The 25,864-nt window shown below is 36.4% G+C and overlaps 2 protein-coding genes and 2 long non-coding RNA genes across 10 annotated transcripts in view; 2 read left to right on the forward strand and 2 right to left on the reverse strand.

Annotated features, from left to right (window-relative positions):
- The first annotated feature begins 2 nt into the window (after window positions 1-2).
- On the forward strand, window positions 3-5,738 carry LOC126915509 (probable ATP-dependent RNA helicase ddx42). 5 transcript variants are annotated; one of them, XM_050720244.1, is made up of 7 exons: window positions 3-814; window positions 991-1,192; window positions 1,264-1,437; window positions 1,522-1,723; window positions 1,798-1,993; window positions 2,266-2,351; window positions 2,444-5,738. In XM_050720244.1, exons 1-7 carry the CDS (start codon window positions 785-787, stop codon window positions 5,277-5,279), a joined length of 3,726 nt encoding a protein of 1,241 aa, XP_050576201.1. In that variant the 5' UTR covers window positions 3-784; the 3' UTR covers window positions 5,280-5,738. The 5 variants fall into 5 exon arrangements, with proteins under 5 accessions (XP_050576201.1, XP_050576211.1, XP_050576225.1 ...); XM_050720254.1 differs by having other exon boundaries at window positions 4-672; window positions 980-1,192; XM_050720268.1 differs by having other exon boundaries at window positions 5-814; window positions 980-1,192.
- LOC126915633 (uncharacterized) lies at window positions 2,724-11,022 on the reverse strand. Its single transcript, XR_007710270.1, has 3 exons — window positions 10,917-11,022; window positions 10,117-10,835; window positions 2,724-2,862 (listed from the first exon to the last, which is right to left on the reverse strand). It is a non-coding gene; the product is annotated as an uncharacterized LOC126915633 (long non-coding RNA).
- LOC126915615 (UPF0489 protein C5orf22 homolog) overlaps window positions 6,084-25,864 on the forward strand; it is a 322,696-nt gene continuing 302,915 nt past the window's right edge. For all 3 annotated transcript variants that reach the window (XM_050720449.1, XM_050720468.1, XM_050720458.1), the window contains exons 1-3: window positions 6,084-6,403; window positions 6,625-6,770; window positions 7,778-7,927. In XM_050720449.1, the coding sequence (XP_050576406.1) occupies window positions 6,341-6,403; window positions 6,625-6,770; window positions 7,778-7,927 (359 nt within the window). In that variant the 5' untranslated portion in view covers window positions 6,084-6,340. The remainder of the gene's footprint in view (window positions 6,404-6,624; window positions 6,771-7,777; window positions 7,928-25,864) is intronic.
- On the reverse strand, window positions 15,858-17,288 carry LOC126915629 (uncharacterized). Its single transcript, XR_007710269.1, has 2 exons — window positions 17,065-17,288; window positions 15,858-16,980 (listed from the first exon to the last, which is right to left on the reverse strand). It is a non-coding gene; the product is annotated as an uncharacterized LOC126915629 (long non-coding RNA).

The following is a 25,864-nucleotide window of genomic DNA, read 5'->3' on the forward strand; positions in this document are numbered from 1 at the left end:
ATTATCATAACATATCATAATATCAAATAAATCGTTCGCTCTGCTATATGATAAACTTCAATAGGAACAATTATTATTGATATTAATTAATAAAAATTTTTCTTATCGAACCATAAGCAAATTGCGTTTGTTATGTAAAATACGAAGATATAAATAGACCAAATAACGAGAGAAAGGGAGGAATATTGTAAAGCTAATCCCGACATCTGGGCGTTATCCAAAAAGCATGGAAATCATACTAGATTAAAGATTTCTCAATCTGTAATTAGTTTATTAAAATATAGTTATTTGTATTAAGTTTAATTCATTTAAATTTGGATTTTTTTGTAATTTTGCATGTCTCCTGTATGTTATTTTTTATACTATTTGTTAATTATCAAGTTTGTTTATCCAAAACTTCTAAGCACGACTAGAGTACTTTAGCAACAACCCAATCTGAAATTCTTCACGCAGCAAAGAAAATTTGATTACAGCTGCAGTAATAAAATTTTGTTTAAATTTATTGTCTTGTTTCAATGGATAAACTATACCAGAGAGGAAATTTCCTCTCTGACTATATTGAAGTTTTCACGGTTTGTCCAGTTTACATAAAGTGATTGGAGAATGGATTAACTTGAGTAATAGATAGGAAAGTAATATTGGTACATCAAAACAGTCTCTATAAAATGTCATGTAGGTATATTTTTGTATGACGACCCAACAAAATTTGTAACCTTGTTTTTATCACAAGTAAAAGTCGACGCGCTAAGAATTATATGTGATTATTCAGTTATATCCTTTAGATATGCCTCTAGTAATACATAAAATATTAACAGTGAAGTATATTCATTTAATATATATATTATATTTATGTGATTAAACAAAATGATATAGTATTAGAAAAATAATTCTAATCTGATTTAAGCAGGTTAATACTATACTAATATCTACGTAATTTCGTTTAAATAATAAAACTAAATTTCAAACAATATTTTTATAGTTATGTTACAGGAGAAAATAGAGAAAATGTCTCATATTATTGCACATGATATTGACAAAAAGCCACGGACAAAGGATATTAAAGTACAAGAAGATATTACATTTTATCAAATGGGATTTTCCCAAAAAATTTTGGATGGATTATCTCTTTGTGGTTTCCAAAGACCTTCACCCATACAATTAAAAGCAATTCCTTTAGGAAGATGTGGTTTTGGTATATAATATTTTCTATTTTGTATCTGTATATTTTAAGCTATAAGTTATTAATGTATATGTTAACTACAGACTTAATAGTACGTGCCAAATCAGGAACTGGTAAAACTTTAGTGTTTTGTATAATATCACTTGAAATGATTGATATAGATATATCGTCTGTACAAGTATTAGTATTAGCACCTACTAGAGAAATTGCTGTACAAATTGCACAAGTTTTTTCATCTGTAGCTTGTGAAATAGAAGGTAAATATTTTTTTAAATTTAGTTAAATTTATTTGTTTGATGATTAATTGGAGTTATGAAATAAAATTATTTTTTTAATTTCAGGTTTAAAAGTTGAAGTATTTATAGGAGGAACAGCTATAGAAAGTGATAAAAAGAAATTGAATAATTGTCACATAGCTGTTGGTGCTCCAGGTAGAATTAGACATTTAATTGATAAAGAATTCTTAAAAGTTGAAAATGTTAGATTATTTATTCTTGATGAAGCAGACAAATTAATGGAAACCAGTTTTCAGAAAGACATTAAGTTCGTATAATAATGAAATATATTATTGACATTATTAAAGAAGTAAAAGTATTATTCACAATAAAAATTTTCAGTTATATCTTTTCAAAATTACCACTAAGGAAACAAGTTATAGCATCAAGTGCCACTTATCCGGGAGATTTGGAAATATTTTTACAGGCATATATGTGCTCTCCTGTTTTAGCATCTCCAGATAACAATGAACCAATACTTGTTGGACTCACGCAGTTCATAACAGTTGTTCCTTCTCATCCAAATGTTATGAAACAGGTTTGATTTAATTTTCTTGTTTTGTATAATCATACAAATATCAAACTAGTTCATAAGTTCATGTCCATTTTCATTGCACTTACTATAAAAACACATAGTGCATAAATTATTATAAAAATATTGATAAGGAATCGCACTAAATAATGGTAAATATATTGTAAATTCATTTTCATATCCTTTTATTGTTTTATTACAATTAAAAATATGCACGAACTTATGGACTTGATTTACTATATTAAATGTTATAAAATTATTTTAATACTAAATTTTAGGTTCAAATAAAAGTAGACGAATTAATAAAGATATTTAACAAAATTCCATTCAAACAAAGTTTAGTTTTTTCGAATTATCAATCAAGGTAAGTATATTTTTATAATTTCTTTTATTTACACTTTTTCAAATAATTAAGCACCATGCATATATATACTTAAAATACACTGTCTTTTACAGAGCCCAATCTGTGTGTAACAAAATTAGTGCTATGGGTTTTAAAGCAACCTTTTTTGCTGGAAATCAAGATATGAATAAAAGACTTGAGGCCATTAATAAATTAAAGACTTTTAAATGTAAAATAATGGTAACAACTGATTTAACTGCAAGAGGTATAGATGCAGATAATGTAAATTTAGTTGTAAACCTTGATTTACCCATAGATGCACCAACATATTTGCATAGAATAGGAAGAGCTGGACGTTATGGATCTTATGGTCTATCTATAACAATAATTGCAGAAAATGAGTTAGAAACATTACAAAAATTATTAATGTCCATTGGAGGTCCAAATTTTTATGTATTGAAACTTCCTTTTGATTATCCAGATGATATTTGGAATACTTCTAATACAAAATTTGAGAAACTTTACGCAAAATCTGAAAAAGACGAAAATCAATTTGACATTAAACCTATCACTACAGCTATTAATGATTTATCTATGAATACTGCTAATATAGAAGTACAGAATAATATAGAGTCAAAAGTTAATGAAACAACAGATAATATAAATAAAGAAGTTATAGAAAATGTGGAAGAAGTAAAAAATAATATAATGGATTTTTCCTGTTTAAGAAACATGCCTAATTTACAAAATAAAATAAAAGTTAATTCTTTGTTTGTACCATGTATTAATCTGATAGATGAATCTCAATGCATTAAAAAGAAGAAGAAAGAGACTACAATCATGTCGTACAGTGTGTCTAAGCCCAAAATTATACATAGTTTTACATTGAATGCCGCAATCAATAATTCTTCCAGCTGGCAGAAATACAATGAAAATGTGGTATTTGAAGTTGATTTATCAGATTTACAAGAAGATGATTTATCAAATTCTAATATTGATATGATTATTGAATTCACAAAATATAATTTTCAAAGTAAAAATGCAGAAAAATCTTCTTTTCATCATAATTACGTGAATATTGATGTACATTCTGAAGATACCATTTCTAGAAGTACTGTACATAATGAAATGCAGAAACAAGACCTAGAACAGAAAATTCAGAAAAAGAGTGATGTAACTGCTGATACTCTGATAACTATCTCAAATAATATTCAAAATAAGACAGATGTTTCCATTTTAGAAGAATTGAATTCTCATCTCACAGAATATATGAAAAGTTCTAATACATTTTGTGATGAATTATGTTCAAACAACGAGGAAATATTATTGAAACAGGCATTTATTTGGAAAAACAAACTTGATTTTGAAATTAAATTATTAAATAATGTAATGGAAGTCATGAAAGAATCTATACAAAAGTTCATATATCAGAAACACGTTGAAATGCTGAAAATATTTTATAGAGTACAAAAGAAAGCTCTCTTATGTGTTTATCCAGAAATACGAAATGACGATGAAGTAAATGATACTTATTTATATTTTAGAACTTCTGTAGACGAAAATGTACTAGAACTATATAAAGAAATAGAAAATTTCAAAAGTTCCCATCGGAAATGTGGAGAAAATTTTAATGCATATTTTCCATATCCTGTTGAATTAGATTCATATATGCCAAATCTTATGATCTCCAACACAGACAGAGAAGATTATCTCAATGCATTACGATATTTATATTCAAATCCTTATCCTAGGGAACATTTATTGCAAATAGCAAGTTTTGTGACATTCATTGATGAGCCTAAAAAGTATGATTTAATACAAAAATTAAAAAGTTTAAACAACTCTTCAGTTAATGAATTGTTAACAGTAATACAAAGTGAATTATCTAAGAAGGAATCAAATAAAAATGAAAGTAAAGAACAGGAAGACAAATTATTAGAACATTTTGATAGTACAAATCGAGGTGAAAACGTTATTAATTCAAAGGTTGATATTTTACATAAGACACTAGATAATATTGGAAATATGACTAGTCAAGAAGAGAACGTCTCTCTAAGTGATAATAAATGCGATAAAATGAGTAATAACTATAGTTTTGACAATTCTATATCAACTGATTTAGGTTTGGATGATCTTTTTAAAATACAAAAAGTTGCACGTCATGAAAATTGTAACTTGACTAGTAGTACATCAAGTATATTTTCTAGTGAAAGTGATACCGTTAAGGAACATAGATTGAATGGAAAAGTAAATACGAAAAATAAATTTCGTAGACGGAAAAAGATTCAGAAACAAGGAGATAATACTGCTAAAGAACAATTTATTATCAGATCATCTGATAGTACTGATACGTATGAAAAACAATATACGTCACAAACGCAATCAGATTTGTCATCTAGATCAATGACAGATCGGTTAAATTCGTCTTTTGTAGAAACAAATTTAAGCAGAAAAAATAGTCAGAATATTCAAGATATATTTAATTGTCAAGAGTCTTACGTAGATAATGAACCACAAAGTTCTGTTTCTATTCCTAGAATTAGTGAACATCGAAAGAATAATTCATGTAATTTTTTTCCTACACCTTTAACAAAAAATGTTTCACAGAGACATTTAGATAATGAAGTTACAACTGAGAAAACCAATATTTGTAATTTACATCAACAAAAATCAAAGAATCCTGTAAATTCACAATATTACGCTCCTTTTTATAATTATATGCCTAATGTTCCTTATAATCAAGTAGAAGATTATATGTATATGCCAGGACATTTGTCCAGGAATATATTTTCAGAGAATATATATCATTTTCCTCATTCATCAAGTGATAACCTTAATGAAGTTGAAATTGACCAATTTTTATCATCATTAAGAGAGGAAACAAATCGATTGCATTTAGAACTTTATAAATCAGAAATGCTCCGTAACGCAATGAAAAATTATAATTAAAATTAATAAGATAAAACAATATTATCAACTTATTATCAACATCTGTTGTATATGTGAGGCACGCATGCAATACACGTCTGTATGTGTACGTATTGTATGCGTGGTTAATCAAATTGTGGACTGCGTAATTAAATTTTTTGATAATAAATCTGTGATGAATTAATGGAAAATCATTCTTAAATTAGAAATATATTGTACAAAACACTCAGAATGAACTATGTTTATATTATCCTAATAATTGTGGGACGGTATTCGTGTGCAACTCATTTAACATTTGCTAATCCTTGTTTATCAATTGATATATCGTTAATTTCAATAGAAATCACGATAATATCTTATAAAATGTAAAACTTGTTGATTATAAAAATAATATATTTATAATTATTACTTTCGAAAAATGTTTTATAACTTGTATATAATTATGTTGTTTTACAATAAATATTTGAAATACATACTGAATTAACTGTTTGATATGTTGTACATAAAAGTATTCGTGTGCGTTTTTTTTCATTTAATATAAATTAATGTTTTTAAAATTTATAATCTCTACATAAAAAACAATTCATCATTCTTCGCGATAAATTAATTTAAATAACATTTGTATAATTCAACAAAATTATGTTTCTCTTGCAAACTTGAAATTTATTATTACTGATCTTAAATTATACAAAAGAAATAATATGTAATATGTAATGTTCACAGTACAAAAAATATTAAGTAATTTTATTTATTCGAATGTCATATAGTGATTGTGAGTTAGAGGGATCAGGTTTCTAAGGCGTTTCTTCAAAGGGAACGAGAAGAAAAAAGCCACCTTACGAAACTCGTCTCGTGAGAATTTGGGGTACGCGCTTGTTGTGTCCGTCCTTTATTCGCAAAATAATCGTTTGAGCAGCCCGCCTAGTATATACTTCAGTCGGTTACCACGTGCTTTCGCGTGAAGGAGTCTCTTAATCGTGTTCGTGGATGTCGTATGGTGTTAATTATTAAATATTTCATAATTATCTTTTTTTGTAGATTACGTGCGTTCGTTCGTATACGTTTAGTGCTTGAAAAGAAATATGTCATTCTCTAGGAAATACTTTAAACGGATCCCGATTTATGCGGTAGAGAGCCACAATGAGGTGAGTTTATAAATGACTAACGTCTTCCTAGTTTGTTTACATCGCAACTTATTCTGTCCAAATTTCCTTGTTAGCACACCAGAGGCGCTACAAGCGTTTCAACTACCAATGACGAATTGGTCACGTGATCAAAGGCGTTGGAAATTAAAATCGTGCGATGTTAAATTTAAACTATGGTACAAAATTCGAATTTTTTGTAAAATTTTGCATTGTTTTATTAGGTGCTACCATTCATTTATCGGTGTTTGGGATCGAAACACCTTCCGTTCGAAGGAAACGCGTTCGTGCATTTAGATTCGCATCCTGACATGCTTATACCGAAAACGATGTTGGCGAACACTGTATGGGATAAAAATCAATTGTTTAGGTATTTTAGATTTTTTATTGTTACTGATAATAAGCTTTATTTTATTATTGAACAGAAGCTGTTAAGAAAATTTAATTACTTGTTAAATATACTCTTATATATATTCATTATAACGAACCTATTTTTTATTCTTTTTATTATTAATATTTGCATATTTTCCGCATTTAATGTATTATATCTTAATATATAAATAAGGTAAATATGCATAAAAGCGGAGCTACCCTCATTTCGATAATTTTTTAATGCGTTCTTAAGGTCACTATCTTGAAGATTTTAATGATAATGGTAAATCGAATGTGTGGAAATAACCTCGTTCTGAAAAAAATTTAATCTAACAAACTCATTTCTGATTAAATTAAAATTAGATGTCGGCTAGATTAGATTTTGTTGTTAATTTTATTGTATTTTGTTGTCGTTCGTTGTTATCAGTAATCGAAATTAATGTAGAATATTTGGATACAACGATATGTTCTGTACTAATTTTGAGTCATCTTCTCTTGAGTTCTTTTTCGATCTCAGTAAGAAATGTAAACAATTAAGGAATCTGGTTAATTACATTATATTAAATGCAAATAATGTGTGGAAAATTATATACTTTTGAGTAAACTCTATTTTGATAATAACTCTTTCATAAAGCGACCCCAATTAAAACCTTCACAACACTACTCGGGATGATGACAACATATATATTAAAAGATTGTCGAAATTAGGGATAGGTCTTTTTTTTATAAATATTTATCATAAAAAAATATAAACAAATACATCCAAAAATATTTTGGAAGACGTATCGCGTTAAACAGTTTAAATATAAAAAGAAGATCGAGTAGGACGCTATATTAAAAAAAATCTGCACGTAGGAGGGACGAGGACATTTTCAATTTCAATAATTTTGAAAAATGGGTTCGTAAAATCATTCTTGAAATTAATTTTTACATTTAAAAAATTATCTTTTTATTTTTAAATTTTAATCATTTATGAGATATTAAATTACATATTTTCATCAATAGTGAAATTAGCATCGAAAATTGGATGTTGCCTGCTGCATATGCCGGTCACTTTAAGCACCTGATCTGGGTCAAACCACCGTGGGCGAATCAAATGGTCGATGGCGTGACAACCTTCTTCATCGGCAAGCATAAGGACAACGGATCAATAAGGTAAGTTCTCATCGCATTATTTTATTTTTATTGCATGTCAAACTACACCGTGGTTGTAAATGCACCATGAAAAACTTTGACGCTATAATGGATGTTAATCGTTACGTTGCATTTCTACATTGTGCAAATACATGAGTGCAAGCAATATATGTGCAATGATCATGTAATTCATATTTTTATCGATATCTGTACATTATATCACATGATAGTAGAAAATAAGCATTTTCGGATATTGAAATATGTAACTTGTGGACAGCCTTTAAAACTAATGGTATTTATAATTATAAATGATAAAGATATGAAAACTTTTAATAAAATTATTAACCGTCCATAGGAAAATTGCATGGTTGACGAGCCAGGTAAAATTTCATCCTTGGATTTCTGTTCTTTATAAAAACTCTTTTCTTACTTGCAAATATCTTTTTAACATTTGATAGCGAAGATATTGATAATTGTTCCAGAATCTTTTCAGGTTTTTCGAAAACTTAGAATAATGAAAAAAAGTAGGCTTAGATAATAATATAAATTATCTAGTTATGGACGGTTAATAAAGAAAAATGGAACTGAAAAGGAGAAAGTGAGACGTTTTGATAATTTAACACGATATTTTTATTTTACAACGTGTAAAATAAGAATAACTATAGATCCATGACGAATCGTAAATTATATTTTCTGAAGGCGTGCCAGTTTGATTTTTTAATTACATTGTGCATGTGTCGTCTGATGCGTTTAGGATAACATGCGAAGCCATTCGTACATTGCGCAGAGATTAAGTTTCAGATAAAACAGACATTCACGATGCGCTCATCGTTTGGACCGAGAATTATTTTTCACTTCGTAAAAGCGAGCGAGGGTTAAGTGCCTGCTCTTGTGCCGATTAACATATATGAACATGCCACTTCGTATACATTTAGGATAGCTGTAGCATAATATTACATGTGTCCTTTCGTACCGAGACAAGCATCAGAAAATTGTCGACAGGTGGTACCAGTTTTGTTACCAAACGTTGCATCTTATTATCGCGTTGCGTGATCTCAGTTTACGTGATAACTTGTTGTCGAATAGTGAAACGGTATAATTAATTAAAACATTATAATCAACGCTGTACAAGTGTGTAAAATGAATCTGTTACCGGTGATAGAAAACAATGAATGTAAAAAATTTCATTTTGACTGAGATATCGTATTTATTGAACGAATCATACTAGTGTTGTATATTAGTATTCTTTGGTTGAGTTTTCAAGGAACTAATTTCTTTAAAATTTCTTTAAAATACAGAAACTGTTTCTATACAAATCTAGGTTAGGTTAGTAATAGTCAGTAGTTAACGTTAAAATGCTGTGAATGAGAACGATAAAATTTAAGATGTATATTAAACGATTTCGTATTACATTTAAATTATATATATTGTCGTTTTAGAGAAAGTTGTTTTAACATTTTTCATGCTCGATTAATTATCGTAGATATTCATTACGGCAATATTGTTGCAATATCGGGCAAGTATTAGATTTGATTATTTTTATGACAGAAGTTACATAATTATTAACTGAAACACGTTCAATGAAACAAGGGTGTGACGCAGCGACGAAAGACATAACAGAACGGTAATGCACATAAAATACTATAAGGTTTGAGAATGATTCATGAAGTATGTGTATAGTGGTTTTATTGTTCTGTCGTGGTTCTTTGTGCGCGCGTTATTCAACGATATGAATGATTGCTTCTCTGTTATGAACATGAGGTCTAATGCAGATATTTAAACTCGTATGTTACATCTATAAAGACGTAACATCGTATTTTATAACTTGATCACGGTGTAATTATATTCTGACCATAACGCGATACGTTCAATTAGCTGGGTAATTTCGTTTTAAATTACTACGACTAACACGACCATCTAAATCAATGGTAACGGGCTTGTCAGCTCCTACGTGATATATCTTGATTTAAATCCTGATCACTGACCTTTTACGAATATGACACTCAAAAGTGTATTGTACATAGTATTACTCATCAACTTTGATAAGCATTTAATAAATTTCGAAATATTTGACATATATTTGGTAAATTAGTCGGTACTTTCAATCCCGTCCTTTTTAATTTCTCCTTTTTAATTACTGTCCATTTTTTTTTGTAATTTTAATTTCATTGTATGTAAATGATCGAATATAATGTTGTTGTATTACTTACATTGATCGATACATTTCTCCGGAAGAGAAATCGAAATATTACTTTCACAGATTCACATAAACAAAAATATATTTCCATCCGCTTCCTGGATACATTAAACTTGTTATAAATGTTATAAAAGGCCTTGTTTTTTATATTCCGCACGCGATATCCTGATGTAATCAAATTTTCAAGCAACGAACCCGCAAAATCTGATATATCGATTCTTTATCCATACACCTATGATCTCGTCGCGAAAATAAGTATCGACTTGAATCGATTCTGGTGAACACCGCGAAAGTCTTGAATATCGGTTTACATGGTTCGCTGAAGGTGGTAGACACGCGTCGCGATGAAAAGTCGTCACAGTCGGTTAATCTACGATGGAAGGGGTAAAACTTGGTTGACAAGATACGAGGGTGAGCGCGGGGCTGACCGAGGAGTGGTAAAAGGAAAAAGGCAGGTAAAGTAGCAAAGGGAAGCCGACACGGTGCGCCGTGGCGATATCTGCCAAGAAACTGGTGGCCGTGATGTAGCGCTCCGCTGGGACTTGAGTTATGTTTCTCGAATTACCGTGGATATATGTCCGTGTACCGTGAGTGAAGCACGCGAATTATGCCGTTGTCAAGACTTCTCCGTGCTCTCCGTGTGCTTCCATTCATTCCTTATCCGATGAATATTTTGATTACGTCGATTCCGTTGCCCCCTGTGACTATCTGGAATTCTAGCTGGCTATCCACCTAGATTGGAACAGACGTTCGCAATTTTAACGTTTTAAATACTTGTCAGACGCTTAACGATTCGAGGAATCGGGTACATACAATTAAACCGACCGCAAAATTATTTCTCGTCTTCTCATTCTCGTTATCTCCGAGCGATGAGTATCTTGGTCGTAGCTATTCTCGATTTATAGTCCGGTGTATAAACAAAATGAAATATTTTCATATTTTAACGTATATATATACTTTAGACTTGCCACGTGGAAATGGTAATCTTTTTAATTTTTATGTTCGAACCTACATACATATACATGCATATATATACTTCTATGGGACAATTTGCGTATTTTATACATTTGATCGAGTTGGCGAGGAGAACTGTCGAGCATAAGCTGGCAGAGAGGAAAAGTTTATATCTGATAGTTTTATATGAAACAAGAAAAGTTCACCCTTGATTAGACTTTAAACGCGTAAAACGTGTAGTAGCGTCTTGGATCATTAACTGTACGTGTAACCATTAAAGTGAATTACGACGGATACAATAATTTGCCAGTTACTGATAATTGCCTTCTCGTATGATCAGGATACCGTGGGTAGAATATCTTCTTGATAAAATCTAAAATACGACGGCATCGACCGCTTTTCGTCGAAGTTATATATATGTAATCGCGCGTACCCACGCGCAGGTGTCGATCGAAAGCGGATCGATTTGCATTGACGATCCACTGGATGCACGATTTTCTAACTTTTTCGATGCTCTGAATGTATTTTCTTTTTTTTTCGATGATTTACATCACTGGATACGGCATTTGATAGGGCATTATCTCAACACGATCAAGAATGATACCATTATTAAGATAAACTAGGATGAACATTTTTTTTTACTGGAACATTTTTTCTACTAATTACTGGAATCGCTAGCTCGCCGCAGACTCGATGAATTTGGCTGTACGTTGGATATCTATTTCTATTTCGACTTTGTAAGTATTATTTAAATTATTCTTCGATCAAACGCAATTTTAATTATTCGGATTAAAGGGTGGAATTTAAATTGTATATCGTATATTGTTATTTGGTAAAATGAGATTTACACATCTTCGATGGTAGAAAGAAATTTTTCTCAAGCTCCACGTGTTTCCGTTTTCCATTCGCCTTGATTCGCCGGTGACTCTCTTTTTCGTTGTCGTCAAGGAAAGGCTCAAGAAGCTTGGTTGTGGGGGGATCGCGACAATGGACAATGGCGCAATAATCTACAATAGAGATCCGCTTGGAGATTCCGTGTCGAATGAATAGGGTCCCTAGGACAATCATCTCGTAAACTCGGTTTCTTTGCACGCCCCTCCTCTATCGTTTCGCGGCGTGTGTTCTTTCGTTCCATATTTCACGTTTTGTAGTTCAGCGGACGCAAGAATCACCTACTTATGCGAAGTTGTTCTAACTAAGGAAGTTCCCTCCCTGTGTTCCATCGTGGGCAACGTGACCTACGCTACTTCGCGTCTGCTTACCGTAGTTCGATCACCCAGCCAGTTGCTTTCGTTGTTCGATGCCGATAATGAAAAGCATGCGTAGCATCTAGCTAACAAATTACGCTAATTTACAGAACACCGAGCGTTTTTCGTTCTACCGGGGAAAGTTTAATTTAACTTGTTTGGGCTATTACGCGTAATCGTTTTCTTCGATCGCGCGCGTTACAACACGCGAGATTTTCTCTGAACAAACGCTATCAAACCTCTCTTAGAGAGATTCCAGGCTATCTTCAGATAACGATACTCCTTGGGAATTCGCGGAATGTGATTCGCACGAAAACGCTTACGTAATTGGGACCTTTCTGTTCTTTTACGTCCGGTACCGTGACCACAGAGATTTCAAGCATTCCTCGAATTTCTGGAAAAACAGCACCGATGTCACGGAATACGCGATCGGCCTAATGTGTCCCCATACCTAGTACATAGGAGTAAATACCTGCCGTGACTGAGAGACCTCGCGTCTCGGTTCTTTGAATACCGGTATGGTAGAAGCACGTCGAGATTTTCACTCGGTGTCTTAATCGCATAACTTGTTCTCGGTAATGCAAGCGAGGCTTATATTTCCTGCCTTTTTTCACAGGCAACGTTTATCAACACATTAGAAACGCGAGCTGGAGGAAAGTTCACGGGTTGTAGAGCACAAATTGCTCTACGCTTCGAAGTTTGAACGACTGTCTTTGTCGAACTCCTCAACGAAACATTGACCGCTGCATTATTTACAAATTGCGTCTGTTATGCGAATAATTATTTACGGAAGCGTTCAAATTCACGCGTGAAATTGCCTCTAATTAAATTTTCCACCCTTTTCTTCTGATTGTTGCTCGAATATTTATCGCGCCAGTGTCTTTACGATACGCGTTTTAGAATACTCGCGTGGAATTTCAATTTTTCTTCCCTCGAAGAATGTGAATATCGGTCGTACATTCTTACATGATATTACGATAAGTTGAAGTTAGGAACTTTCATTTTCTAGCGTTTTTCATAGTGCTTTTTAAACTTTAGCGCGCTAATAAACTTTTTCATAAATGTTTGAAGAAAGAGAGTTCGATCTATTCTTTATTAAGTTAGTAAAATTCTGTAACTTCATTTTCGTATAAATCTCTAATGTGTCGAACTATGGTAACTCGATCGAGGATTTCATATAAAAAACGATCTTTCAAAATTTCTATCTTTTATCATAATAGCGAAAAGATACTCCAGCATCTCTAATTTCTATTCGATACATTTCGATTACTTTGAACAAAATATTCATCGCTACATTTTACGTAATTTCTGTGAATGTATCTGTATTTATATCGCAGAAGGATCACGTACCTAGGTATGTAGGTCACGAAGTTGTGAATCTCGCGATAAAAGTTTTTATATAGTCGGTTAATTTTCATTTGACCGTAAGCTAACGCGTAGATTACTTTTTATCATTTTTAATGATTAGTGTATCATCGTTATTATCTAAATTATTGAAAAGTTTCACAGTGATCGTCTTGTTCGAACTCCATTATAAAGAAATCGAAAAAATACGATGCTTTAAAAAAATTCATTCTCTTCGATTAAAAATAGTAGATACTTTCATGTATATTGAAATATTTTAAATAACAAAGTCCCTAGCTATACAAAGCTTACGCATTGAAAAAATCGAATTAATTCTATCGTGTCTGCCATCCGTCGTGCTTACGTACCCCTGTACATAAACCCGGTGAATTAAATTTCATTATATCGCGCTTTTCGAATAACAATAAACGCAGCTGCTAATTGAAATCCCTTTCGTCGATTCTCTTTTGTACGCTTTGCTCGTCGATCTTATCCAATTTTTACGTCCGTGGTCGTTGCGAAAGCGAACGTCGAACATTTTTACAGCTGACGCGAGAAGCTATCGGTTTCAGCGAAGGTCGCGTGCAATTAACATAAACGCTTCGTGCAACCTGAAGGCGTGACGTCGCAGATCCGAGTCGATAACGCATCGTGACTGCATCAGGCTACATCTGCACGTGCATCGCGTGTACCGCGCGGTGAATTTGTTCCGTGAGGTCGCGGGATTCCTAGGTGAACGCTAGAGAGACTGGTGTCGTCCAATTGGTAGCCTTGATTTCTATGGCATCCAATGGTCGACGATGGTACACTTTCCAGGAAGAGGTGGCCCAACTATCGCCGCGCCGCCAGAGTAGGAGGACAGAGGTTGCCCGAGGTGGGAGAAATTCTAGTGGATGGTGAACGCAATCGTCAGCCATCGAGACTCTTTTTTCCTATTGCCATTACGCGCATTGTATATCGTCATTGACCACTGCCAAAGTAGAATAGGTATTAGGTATAATTTTTCGTTTTTCCATTGTTTTCTACGACGCCTCAATATAGGTTTGCATGTTAGAATTGTACGTTAAAAATGTACATCTGTTAACAGGGTAAAGGATAATTCTATGGGTAGTTATGAGCGTGTGTTATTGAATAATTCTCGTCGTAGATTTACGAGAGGTATTATCTCAGTACTCCGTTATCTTAATATCTTCTCCTGGTATCTTAATTTTCAAAGTTGGCTTCTATTAGCTACAGATTCTATTTCAATTTCTTTTTATCATTCCGAGCTACTAATTTCACGGTCACTAGAGATCCCTTCTATCCAGTCGTCTTCCACGATGTAACGCAGTACGCGTTGTCGAGTTTCGAGGAAGTTATCGCTCATTTACGAATAGAAATGAATTCACCGTGGATTCGATCAGCTTACGATCGTGGTATCCCTATCTGATGGCTTATCGCGATCCAATTATTTCCCGTAGCGGTTACTATCTGATTCCATGGTGCGGTCGATCCATCATCATTAATGCCGGTGAATGAAAGCGTACAAGTATATTTTGAGGAATGGAAGGGCAATAGGTCGGGGCAATAGAAACACCTATACCCCAGGTGCAGCAGGTCCGGTGTAATCGGCGCGAAGAAATAAAAGGGTGTTGGTTTAAAGAGTGGTGCACGAGGTGATGGCAGGTCAGGGCCGAGAAGGTAGCACAGGAACGTGTCTCAAGTCGCAGGAGCGTGGGCGCCAGTTGGCATATCACGATCGTCGTCAGGTTGCTCTACACATATCGCCGGTTCTTGGTGAAAAGAACAAAAGGGGCCGCCACCGACGTGGACCAATCGCGAGCATGGTCTCGGCACGATTCGACCCCGAGGAATTAGTAGCATCGACCTCGCAAGGGGATCGGTTCCTAGGGATCTCGATCCTCCTACTCCTCCCTTCTCCGTCGTGGTCGCTCGTTGCTTCTTCCCCGTCGATTGATTCGTCGTGGTTGCCTCCTAATTGATCGTTAGCCGCGTAACACCAAGGCGGCTACGTGGTTGCCTGGAAATGTTCCCGATCGGTTCTCGAACAAGAGCTCGCACACAGGGATCGATCCGTACGTGGGATCTTGGAACGTTTCTCGGTGGTAGTTACGTGCGAACTCGCGGTTAATTGCGATTGCACGATATGATTGAGGACGAGAGATCTGTAGAGGATTTGTAGAGGATTGTAATATAGAATAACGAGAACTTGCTGTTGCAACCTGTTAAATATATTCAAAAGAATTAAATAAATTAATAAGTATAAATACGCTTGCACAAACGTATTTGCCAAGACATTGTATAACTGCTCGCTGATAACTCGCACATATACAATGATTCACTCGCGATCGCGTCCGTTTATTTATACTGGTTGGGGGAGGGGGGGGGGAGCCGGAAAATTTAAATTTGTCTTTATTCGACGGTTGCACGTAGCAGCGACATTGTTTTACCCGGAGTTTATTTATTATTACATTACGTGTATCCTAAAGATCTTGATAGTCCGAGACAAAACAACAACGTGATTTGAATTGTCCTCTACTAATGTGCCGCTACATCACCCCTTACCAGTGATAACGTTTTTATTAAGTTATATTTATAAAATTATTTACACTATTTTCTCCTTGGTCATCGCTATTTTAAAAGTTGCCGATACATCCTGTGTCCGACAATTTACGATTCTTAACGGAAACTTGCCTGAAACCAGTCGGGAAATCGGACTCTTCGCTCAGGCCGCGTAACGTACCTATTCCTGGTGTTTTCTTCCGTCGTTCGGTTATTGTTATTTGCACCGCTTTCATCGCGGGTATTCGATTTTTGCTACGTTTACGTTCCTGCGAATTGCTCTTTTAACAGTGCACCTCGCGATTTTCCGTTGTTCCGCTTTTTTTAGATTTTCGGGTTCTGCAGCGGGAACATTTTTCCTTTGACTTCGCAGAAACCCTCATAGCTTTAAAGTCATAATTTTTAAATTGTCCTACCCGCTTATCATTTTTCGTCCGCTCCGCGTGATGAGCTCCGCCGATCAACTGGTCAAAGAAAGTTTCCGAATCTCTGGGAACTTTCTTCTTCATCTGCGATGAGTTCAATTATGAGTAAATCGTGTTCACCTGTATATCCTTGGGATGAGGTCGAAGAAGCTCGGCCAGAAGCGCTTTTTCTGTTGTCTGATAAATATATCAGTTGGAATATACGCGTCTTGTTGAATACTTCGGTGTATATCTGATAGGCTGGTATTTTTGGCAAAAATGTTTCTTGTATTAATCTTATAGCTTCCGGCCGGTTGTAAACGTTTTCTCTTACTCCGGTTCACAATGTAGAGCACTTGTAGAGGACTGTAATATAGAATAACGATAACTTGCTGTTGCAACCCGTTAAATATATTTAAAAGAATTAAATAAATTAATAAATATAAATACGCTTGCACAAACGTATTCGCCAAGACATTGTATAACTGCTCGCTGATAAGTCGCACATAATGATCGACAATTTGTAGATGCTCGGTATACACTGATTCGCTCGCGATCGCGTCCGTTTATTTATACCGGTTGGGGAAGAGCCGGAAAATTTAAATTTGTCTTTGTTCGACGGTTGCACGTAGAAGCGACATTATTTTGCCCGGAGTTTATTTATTATTACATTACGTGTATCCTAACGATCTTGATACTCCGAGGCAAAACAACAACATGATTTGAATTGTCCTTTACTCATGTGCCGTTACAGATCCTATCGCGACACGCGTGCGTATGCGCGCGAACAAATAAATCTTTTGTCTAAACACTCTGCTAGACTTGAATAGCGTCGGCGATATTAGGAAGGCGAGATGTTCGAGCGTTGCTTCTAATTGATTCTACGATTGGCATACGAATGGGTAGAGCGTTACACGCGCGTCGTGGAATGTCTGCGCGTCGTAGAATGTCTACGCATCGTTGGACATTCAGAATGGCAAAGTTGTGACAAAGGTCGAGTTTGTTCGTTGCACTTCATGGTCCGGTTTCGTTGGAATTTAGCGGGTACGCGGCCGTACTTAGGCTGTCTGTCTCGTTGCGAGATCACGGTTGAAAAACTTGACTGGAAAGAAAACTTTGCCGCGGTAACTTGAATGACAATTAGAGCAGGATCGGATGGAATTTAGGCCGCCTGGTCCGATCAGGCACGCACGCTTAGCCGGAAGCCTATTAAGCTGGAATTTCATAATGGGGGAGTGCCTGTTGACTATAGTTTCGATGGGTTATGCAACTTTCGCTCGTTACGGCGAACAATCGGCTTTCCTTCCGACGCGTATCTGGATTATCCATTCATCCGTGTTTTGTTACAATTAAAACATCGTAAACGCAATTTTACGCGTTTTATATTTTTCTTAGTGTTTCAACGTAGCGCTTAGACGATAGAAGAAATTGAATATAAAAAAGGTAGAAAATCCAACCTGATTTCCCTATTTTCAATTTTAATTAGGATTAAATAAAATGTGCTTTTCTATCAGCCTTCGCGAAAAAACGAAACGAGCGAACACGTCAGAATCTTTCGTATTGAATTATACGTGTATGGAAACGAGCGAGAAGTTGATTTCAAAATGCAACAAATAATTATGCATAATCAACGTTGGTGGATGTGTGCGTACGAGAGAAAGGGGAGTCCGATGTCTGATTTCTTCGAGTCCAGAGCAGATGTTTGTTAAGTAGAGTGCCGTATACGATACACGTAACTTTGGTAAATGTAATTCCAAGAAATTCCAAGATACGTTTAACGCGAACAATAATGCATAAGGTCTCGTTGCCATGAGCATTGCGCGACCGGGGCCTCGCGTTTCCTCCCCCAATTACATTCGATTCTTGGTATTACATACGTTCGCATGACTCGTTTTTAGATTCCTCAACAGAGATACGTGTATTGCCGGGAGGTCCGATCTGGATGATGATGATTATGATGATGATGATGAAGATGATGATGATGGAGATGGTGATGGAAATTGCGATCGTGACGGACGGTAAATACGTACATCTGTCCCTGAATCCCGAAGTGTAGTGTGTAGAATTAAGTTGTGTTTACGGTGTGAATGATACCTTAGCAACTATAAAGGATACTGGCATATACCCGAAAAAAGTGCTACGCGAAATAAGCAGCTGGTGTAATTGCAGTTACGGAAAGGATATAATTGCGATGGGAAATACCATACAGCGTGTTACGTTACGGGCCATATATACGGCTTGCGAAATTTTTCATCTTTACGCGTGTTTCTCCTTCAGTTTCTCAACTCGAAGTTTCAAAGCTAAAAACCGATAATGTCTAGAGAAGAAATTTCGTTATTTTGTTGCTTCGTTACAGTTTCACTCGCTCGTAACGCACGAAATCCGTAAACTTATCGTAAAACACGCTCAAGTATCGCGTTACGTTGCGTATTTCTATATTTTTCGTTTCAAACGTTAACGGCAGACGTGAATGTCTCCTAGCGAACAATCCGAGGAACAAACATTCGTCTTGCCCGTACCAGTTTCGTAGTCCGTGATGTAATAAGATCGAATATTTTAAGACATCGATCAAACCGTGCTATCGTTTCCTGTTTAATATTTCTTTTGCGAGAAAAGAGCGAAATAAAAGAAAGGAATTCCATCGTTTATCGATGCATACGTGCAGTCTCGATTATCCGTATCAGTCCGGTGCATTCAAAGCCGAGCTATACGCAATTGAAATACGAAGACAGCTGTATTGCATTTACCGTCAATAGAGCCGCGCTAGTATTATGGCAGATCAAAATCATACAGAGAACCGTATTCACGTATATCGCTCGACCGGCTGTGTGTTTCGCAGACCTCTGAATGATTACGGGTAATGCCCGACCGATTTCATACTCGATATCCGATAAAAAATAAGAGCAAAATATCTCACGTGGCTTGTCTGGACACCGGCGATTCGTTGAATGCACGCTCGAGAATGTCACGTTACAACGAGTTTACTATCTGACTTCGAACGAGGTCGCCTTGTCAGAAGCAGCCTTGCAAGGCTGATACCGCGTCAACCTCGTACCTACGCGGAGAGAACGGTTATTTTAGCCCGCCTTTAGAAAAATTGCTTCCCACTAGAGCAGCACGCGAGACTAGCGCGAACAGGAGAGAGAGAAAATGTATGGCATTCGAATTGCGGCTGCGCTCGCGAACGCACAATGTTCGAAGGAGGCCGGACAACCCTGCGTTTTTATATTTCTTCGCGTAGTATGGAGCAACGTATATCGATGGTTCTCGTTCACGCTCATGCGGTTACCAATAGTCACGATCGGTCCATATTTAAATACCAGACGGCCGTATTAGACCTCGACTCTATTATTTCATCAACCAGATGCGTAATAAAACTGGCTGTCGAGTAGTAACAGCTTGGAACTGAAATGCACCGTTGTGCAATCTCGTTGTTCCTCTTGGTACATCATAAATCTGAAAGCCCAGCTGTTCGTAGTCTATCAGAAGTAATCGTTTCGATTTTACACGCGATACCGAACAAAACTGTTCGTTACTATCAAATTCTCTGTCAGTAGGCACACAATCGTACGTCTCGACTTTCTTATATCGTACAATACGTATTACCTGTATCGGAGCAACGTCATTCCTGAAAAAGCATCTTGTTCGAATCGACCACTTCATATTTTTCTCTGGCGTTATATTTACACAGGGAATCGATGTTTCCACCGGATCTAAAAGGGGTTTTCAGCTATAGCGAGCCACGTTCCTCGGTGACGAAATTATACGGCGGATTATCTGGTCGCCTCGTTGTCGGCACGGCACTGAAAGCGAACGTACGCTTGGTTTTTGATCTTACCGCGACGATTTGTACCCGCGATCCACGTAAGAAGTACGTGCCCCGTTCTCTTGGCCTGGCGAAGGGGAAGTGTCCTCTCTCTTCCTATCTCTCTTTCCACCGCTTTTTCTCCGTTCCACGAGAAGAGAAGAGAAAAGAAGAGAAGAGAAGCGGAGGGAAGAGAAGAGAAGAGAAGAGAAGAGGAGTCCGTGGGTAAGATCCGCTGCCGTCTCTCAACAGTTGACAAATAGTCGTCGTGGTCTTTTCCACGTATAGAGTGTACGCGCAGCCTTCTGGTGCGCGGTTATACGCGGCCTGGCTCCCGCCATGGGCTTTCGCGATTTCTTTTTCACCCTCGTGCGTTTCACCATGCGCATAATTGCCGGTGGGTGTCTCGCGTGAAATGCAGCTGCGCGCATGCACATTCAGACGTCTGTCAAGACACCGGGGACGTTCGTGCGTAGGCAGCCGATGCCACGACGCCGGGGATAAGATCGGCCCCGAGGCCCGGTGATCCTACCGTTTTTTCTTTCTTCTTTTTCCTCTTCTTCTCTTTTCCTTTCTTTTCTCGATCTCCGATCGGATCGCAGGAAGAAAGATACCGGCCGAATTGTAAATTCATAATTTCCTCGAGTATCGCGTTTCTTCTTAACTCCTTCCGTAATCAGTCCAAACTCAAGAGAATTTCGTAAGCGTGTCGCCACGAATTATAGCCACCTCGTGTGTCATCGTGCGTCGCGTTACAGTATTCGATGTTTCTTCGTTTTCTTTCCCTCGTGTCGGGGTGGCTTCTGTGAATATAAATGAATTTCTTATGAAGGGCGAAGATAAGATTCATCGTGATAAGTACGTTGGTGGATATCGGTTTATCGTTTTCGATGATATCGTTTCTTACGATGTTTATCTGTAATATCGTGACACGCTATGCGTGTCCTGTTAAAAAATGCGTTTCGGTATTGGTATCCTTGCGTCTGAGTTTGCGTGTAGTCCTCTACTTTATTCGATAAAGTCTGTACCAAGGTATGCTACGTGTAGCTCCTAGCTACGTTTTCAGATTTTATCAATTCGTTCGTAGAAATGTTTCAATACATAAAACTTAAATGATATAATTTTATGATTCTTCTATTGACTATACTTACTAAGGATTGCCGCTAAGTACAAGAGAGATCAAGTGATGTATTGTCATCAATGATTGGCGCACATCGTACTCAATAAAGATTGCAAGATTGCATTCAATAAGGATTGCTCTATCTTATTAAAGAATAATCGACTTGGGCTCGAAAATACCGTACAACAGTTGTCCGTAACCAAGAGCTATTCTACATTAAGCAGCATTATTAGATAATGGGTGACTGTGCACTGTGTACTTTTCAACAGAGGTTATTATTAATTCCTGTGTCTTCAATTTTTACGAGTGTTGGAATTTTGCCTTATACTACTCCAATTACTCCTTGGATGGCGTATATTGTATGGTTAATCAGTAGCCATTGATCGTCATTCTGAAATTTATGTGATCGTTATTACTACGTGAGTACCACTACGTTTCTACGATTTCTCTTCTGATCAGTATTGGGAAATAATTTATCAGCCCACGAGCTTTCCTTCGGCAATACCATTAATAAATTATACTTCTCAGAATATCTCACTGTGCCAGTAATGAAAATGATATGTGATTTCTCTGTATGTACGATCCTCCTTTTCGAACGCGCTGTTAAGAGGCCAACCATTCGCAAGATTTATTCATTAATGTTTGCTACAAAGATGTACAAGAAGCAAGAGCACATCGTTGATAGAGCGAAGGTGTCATAATTCATCAGACTATATCCGGGTGTTTAGATTTGGCGTAAGGCATGTAGTCGACGGTGGTGGTACTTGGTGCGCACTAACTCGGCTATACGATAAATTCCGGCTGGCTTTGGATGACGTATAGCCGTCCTCTCGTTGCGAGTGTATTAGGCCATGTTGTAAATCTCGAGTTCTTTCTGGCGTTGCACGTGAAATAAGGGGAAAACTGCAACGTGTTAGCAAAAGGAACAGCGTCGGGTATGAGACGCACGCAAGAAAACAAAAATGAGTTAACGAAAGGGGGAACAGAGATGAAAAGAGAAAATGTAAAGGAGAGAGAGAGAGTTTCGTCTAGCGCAAAGCTCTTCGAGCAAAGGATGATAGATCGGTAGCTTATTCGGTGACTTTCTATAACAATCTCGTAATTTTGGGGCTGCGTAATTTTACAAGCAACGAGTCTGTGCACAAAAGTACGAGATTCATAACGCTGTCATTGCGAAGTGGCTTCCCGTTTTTCCCTTTACCAATGGACAAGCTTCGTAATGTTCTCTGGTGAGATTCCATGAAATCTCTGTAGAAGTTTAGAGTGAATCCATTAGCGGGTGACAGCACGCGAAATTAAACGTGCCGAGAGTTAACACTATTAGGATATACGAGAAGATTTATATTTTTGTGGTCGACTTGGTTTTCACGTTCCTATCAGGCAAAATGATCGTTTGATTTATCGAAAAGTGTGAAATCGCTTGAACGACTTGGTCTATGTATCATTTCGTTTCTTCATCTTCGCGTGGATAGCAAAGCTTTGTGCTATTTTTAAAAATACTATTGTTCCTCGTTCATAGATTGCAACTATTTGCGAGCATTCACATTTTTATAAATAATAACTAATGGAGATTCGTCCCACCCTTCCTATATAAAATATAGATATTACAATGAGCGCTCTACTTTGCATATTTTATGTACCCTTACATATTATTACACGTTTTATATATTTTTGCATTTCCATATGTATAATAATTATCTATTTGTTAAACGGTAGACAGATTACCTTCAGAATTCCTTTAATAATCCGGACAATTATATTTAAATTTTTGAATTTTTAAGGTTCTACTTGATCTAAGATCCATTAAATCAACTCGCTTGAATTAAAGATTTTATAAATGCAACGACCAGGGTAACGATTGTTATAATTAGCGTTGGAACTATATGAAATTCGAATCTTATATTAATTTGTATACGAAGAAACTTGAGTCTTGGAATTAACTTTGGTTTTAGAATACGTGTTGAACCTAATCCCATCCTTATGTCTGTAACGCGAGCTACGTTTAGAATGACGAAGTTGACACAAGGTATTTTCTCTAATCTTTCACCGTAAGATTCATTCCAGCTTGTGTCTTCTGCGCATATGCTCCCTATTTAGTTCGTAATTAATTATGAAAGATGCGTGTAATATTTGTTTCTGCGCAAGACTTAGGTATATTGTACGTTTAGAGGGGACAAGTCTTTAAAGTCTAAACTTACATGCTATTCATCAATTGATATTATTAGAACTATCGCCAACACTGTCGCATATGCGTTGCACACGACACTTTGATTTGACCCTTTGTAATCTAGTCTCGACATACAGGAATCAGTCGCACGGCATTCTATCGCAAACCTTTTACTTGTTTTAAGTAGACCGGTTTCTACGTTGTGCTCATACTGAAAGCAAGGAACATTTGATGTAATATATGCACATTTTCATACATTATAGTACGCGTTAGGATCGTTGCATAAATTAGCCCAAAGTTGGTTTACTTAAGAATAAGTTGAATATTTAAGCGTGAAAAATGTCAAAGCGCTGTATCGGAATATATAATTATTTTATAACGTACCATTTATACACTTCTTTTAACACTCTTATAAGACATTTATCGAACTTTTTGTTCAGCATCTGAAATAACATGTGACATCGTGTTTACTGATTAATGACGACACGCTTTAACTCTTCATGCTGGTCATTTATATATGCATATATGTATCTATGGTGTCGCGTGTCATTCATATACTTCGACCCCTGTCAACGGCTATATTTCATCCCCAATATTTATTACTTGTTTATTTATAATATGAATTTTGAATTATTCCCCGAAACATCGATCTGTCGTACTCGGGATTGAAATTACATTAGTGTCCGTGTAACCGACTACGGGAATATTGTTAGGATGATCGATTTATCGGTGATTTATATGTTTGCTTGGTTGCACGGCTCTCTTCGGCTGATACCTGGTTAAATATACACTTCAAACGAAGGACAATAATTCTTCATCAAACGCGAACGAAATTATCTGGATCCCGTTTCAACCGCGCAAATTTGGATGCTAATATTTCCCAGATGTCACGACGCTCATATATCGTTTCCTAGAAACGAGATGCGCAGCGTTGGTTGGCATTCCTTGGCTCTCGCAGCGAAAGGTTGCTCTCTGAGTTATTGCCGGCGCATCGATCCGAGTTTTCACTTGAAACTTCACCGGCTAAGCGGGGACGGATACCTTCGCCATTCCGTTGCTCGCGAGCGCTGTCCTGGTTGTTTATTATGCGTTTGTCTTACTTACGCACCGACCGCGATTTATTACCCGGGTACACCTAAGTTTTCTGTGAACTACCCCGAGACCTCTCTCGCTCGTAAATGCTGACGAGCCCGCCAGCTTCGACCACGAACGTATTTGGAATCGCTAGGCAGGTTGTAAGAAGAGAAAATTGCTCATTGTTCCAGATTTGATCTTTTCTTGCTACATTGAACAGACTGCTACTTTCGACGCCAAATACGTATAGTCGCTTCGCGGGCGAACTGACGTTTCCGATAGACTCTTCGCTTTCTTTTTCAACGGAGTCCTTTAAACATTTCTTTTTAGTATTTTTCGTCACACAGTAGAAAGTTTAGATTAAGTTTATTATGATTTCTTCCTTTCTTTATTTCATTGACCGTAGAAGGAACATTTCCTATCGAACTTACACCAACGTACAGTCGAATGTACAGAGCAGATAAATGAATGATAAATAGACTCCGTCAAGAAGAAGCTATCAGTCAGCCTTCCTATTAATTTCTGATCAACAGGAGATCGGTTGTTCGATGCTTGTCATTTGCAACCAAGTGTCATGTTCGATGATTAGATCGACACGTTCAGCGTGTATTCAATCACCTCTGGAAATCACGAAACAACGATTATCTGATCCTTTGGCATCGACACAACGTGATTCTATTAAATTTTAATTTTCAATACTGGACGCGATTGGAATAACGTCGGTTATCGGATCTGTTGATCCAACGATCCGCGACCTTTTATCGGCTTCCGCTTTTGAAGCGACTTCGAGGTAGTTGGTGGAGATCGTGTGCTTGTCAGAAAGGGAAAGAACAGAAACCGGGAGAATCGCGCTTCTTCTCCGCTTTGTTCGTTTCCCCGGATCGGTCTTCGTCGACCGGTAAACCTCGCGTTTCCCTGATAGCGTATCGTAATTAACGACTAATTACCGTCGACTCGTTATTTAATAGAGTTGGAGCCTTTTCTCGGGATTCACCTCGCGCTGGATCAACTGGTTCAACTTCACGAGCGCTCCGGTTAGCGTTAATTAGTCGCGCTCGTTTCGACCTTCGGTGTACCTTGTTAA

This window comes from Bombus affinis, chromosome 1 (genome assembly GCF_024516045.1).
Source record: "Bombus affinis isolate iyBomAffi1 chromosome 1, iyBomAffi1.2, whole genome shotgun sequence".
NCBI classification, from domain to species: domain Eukaryota; kingdom Metazoa; phylum Arthropoda; class Insecta; order Hymenoptera; family Apidae; genus Bombus; species Bombus affinis.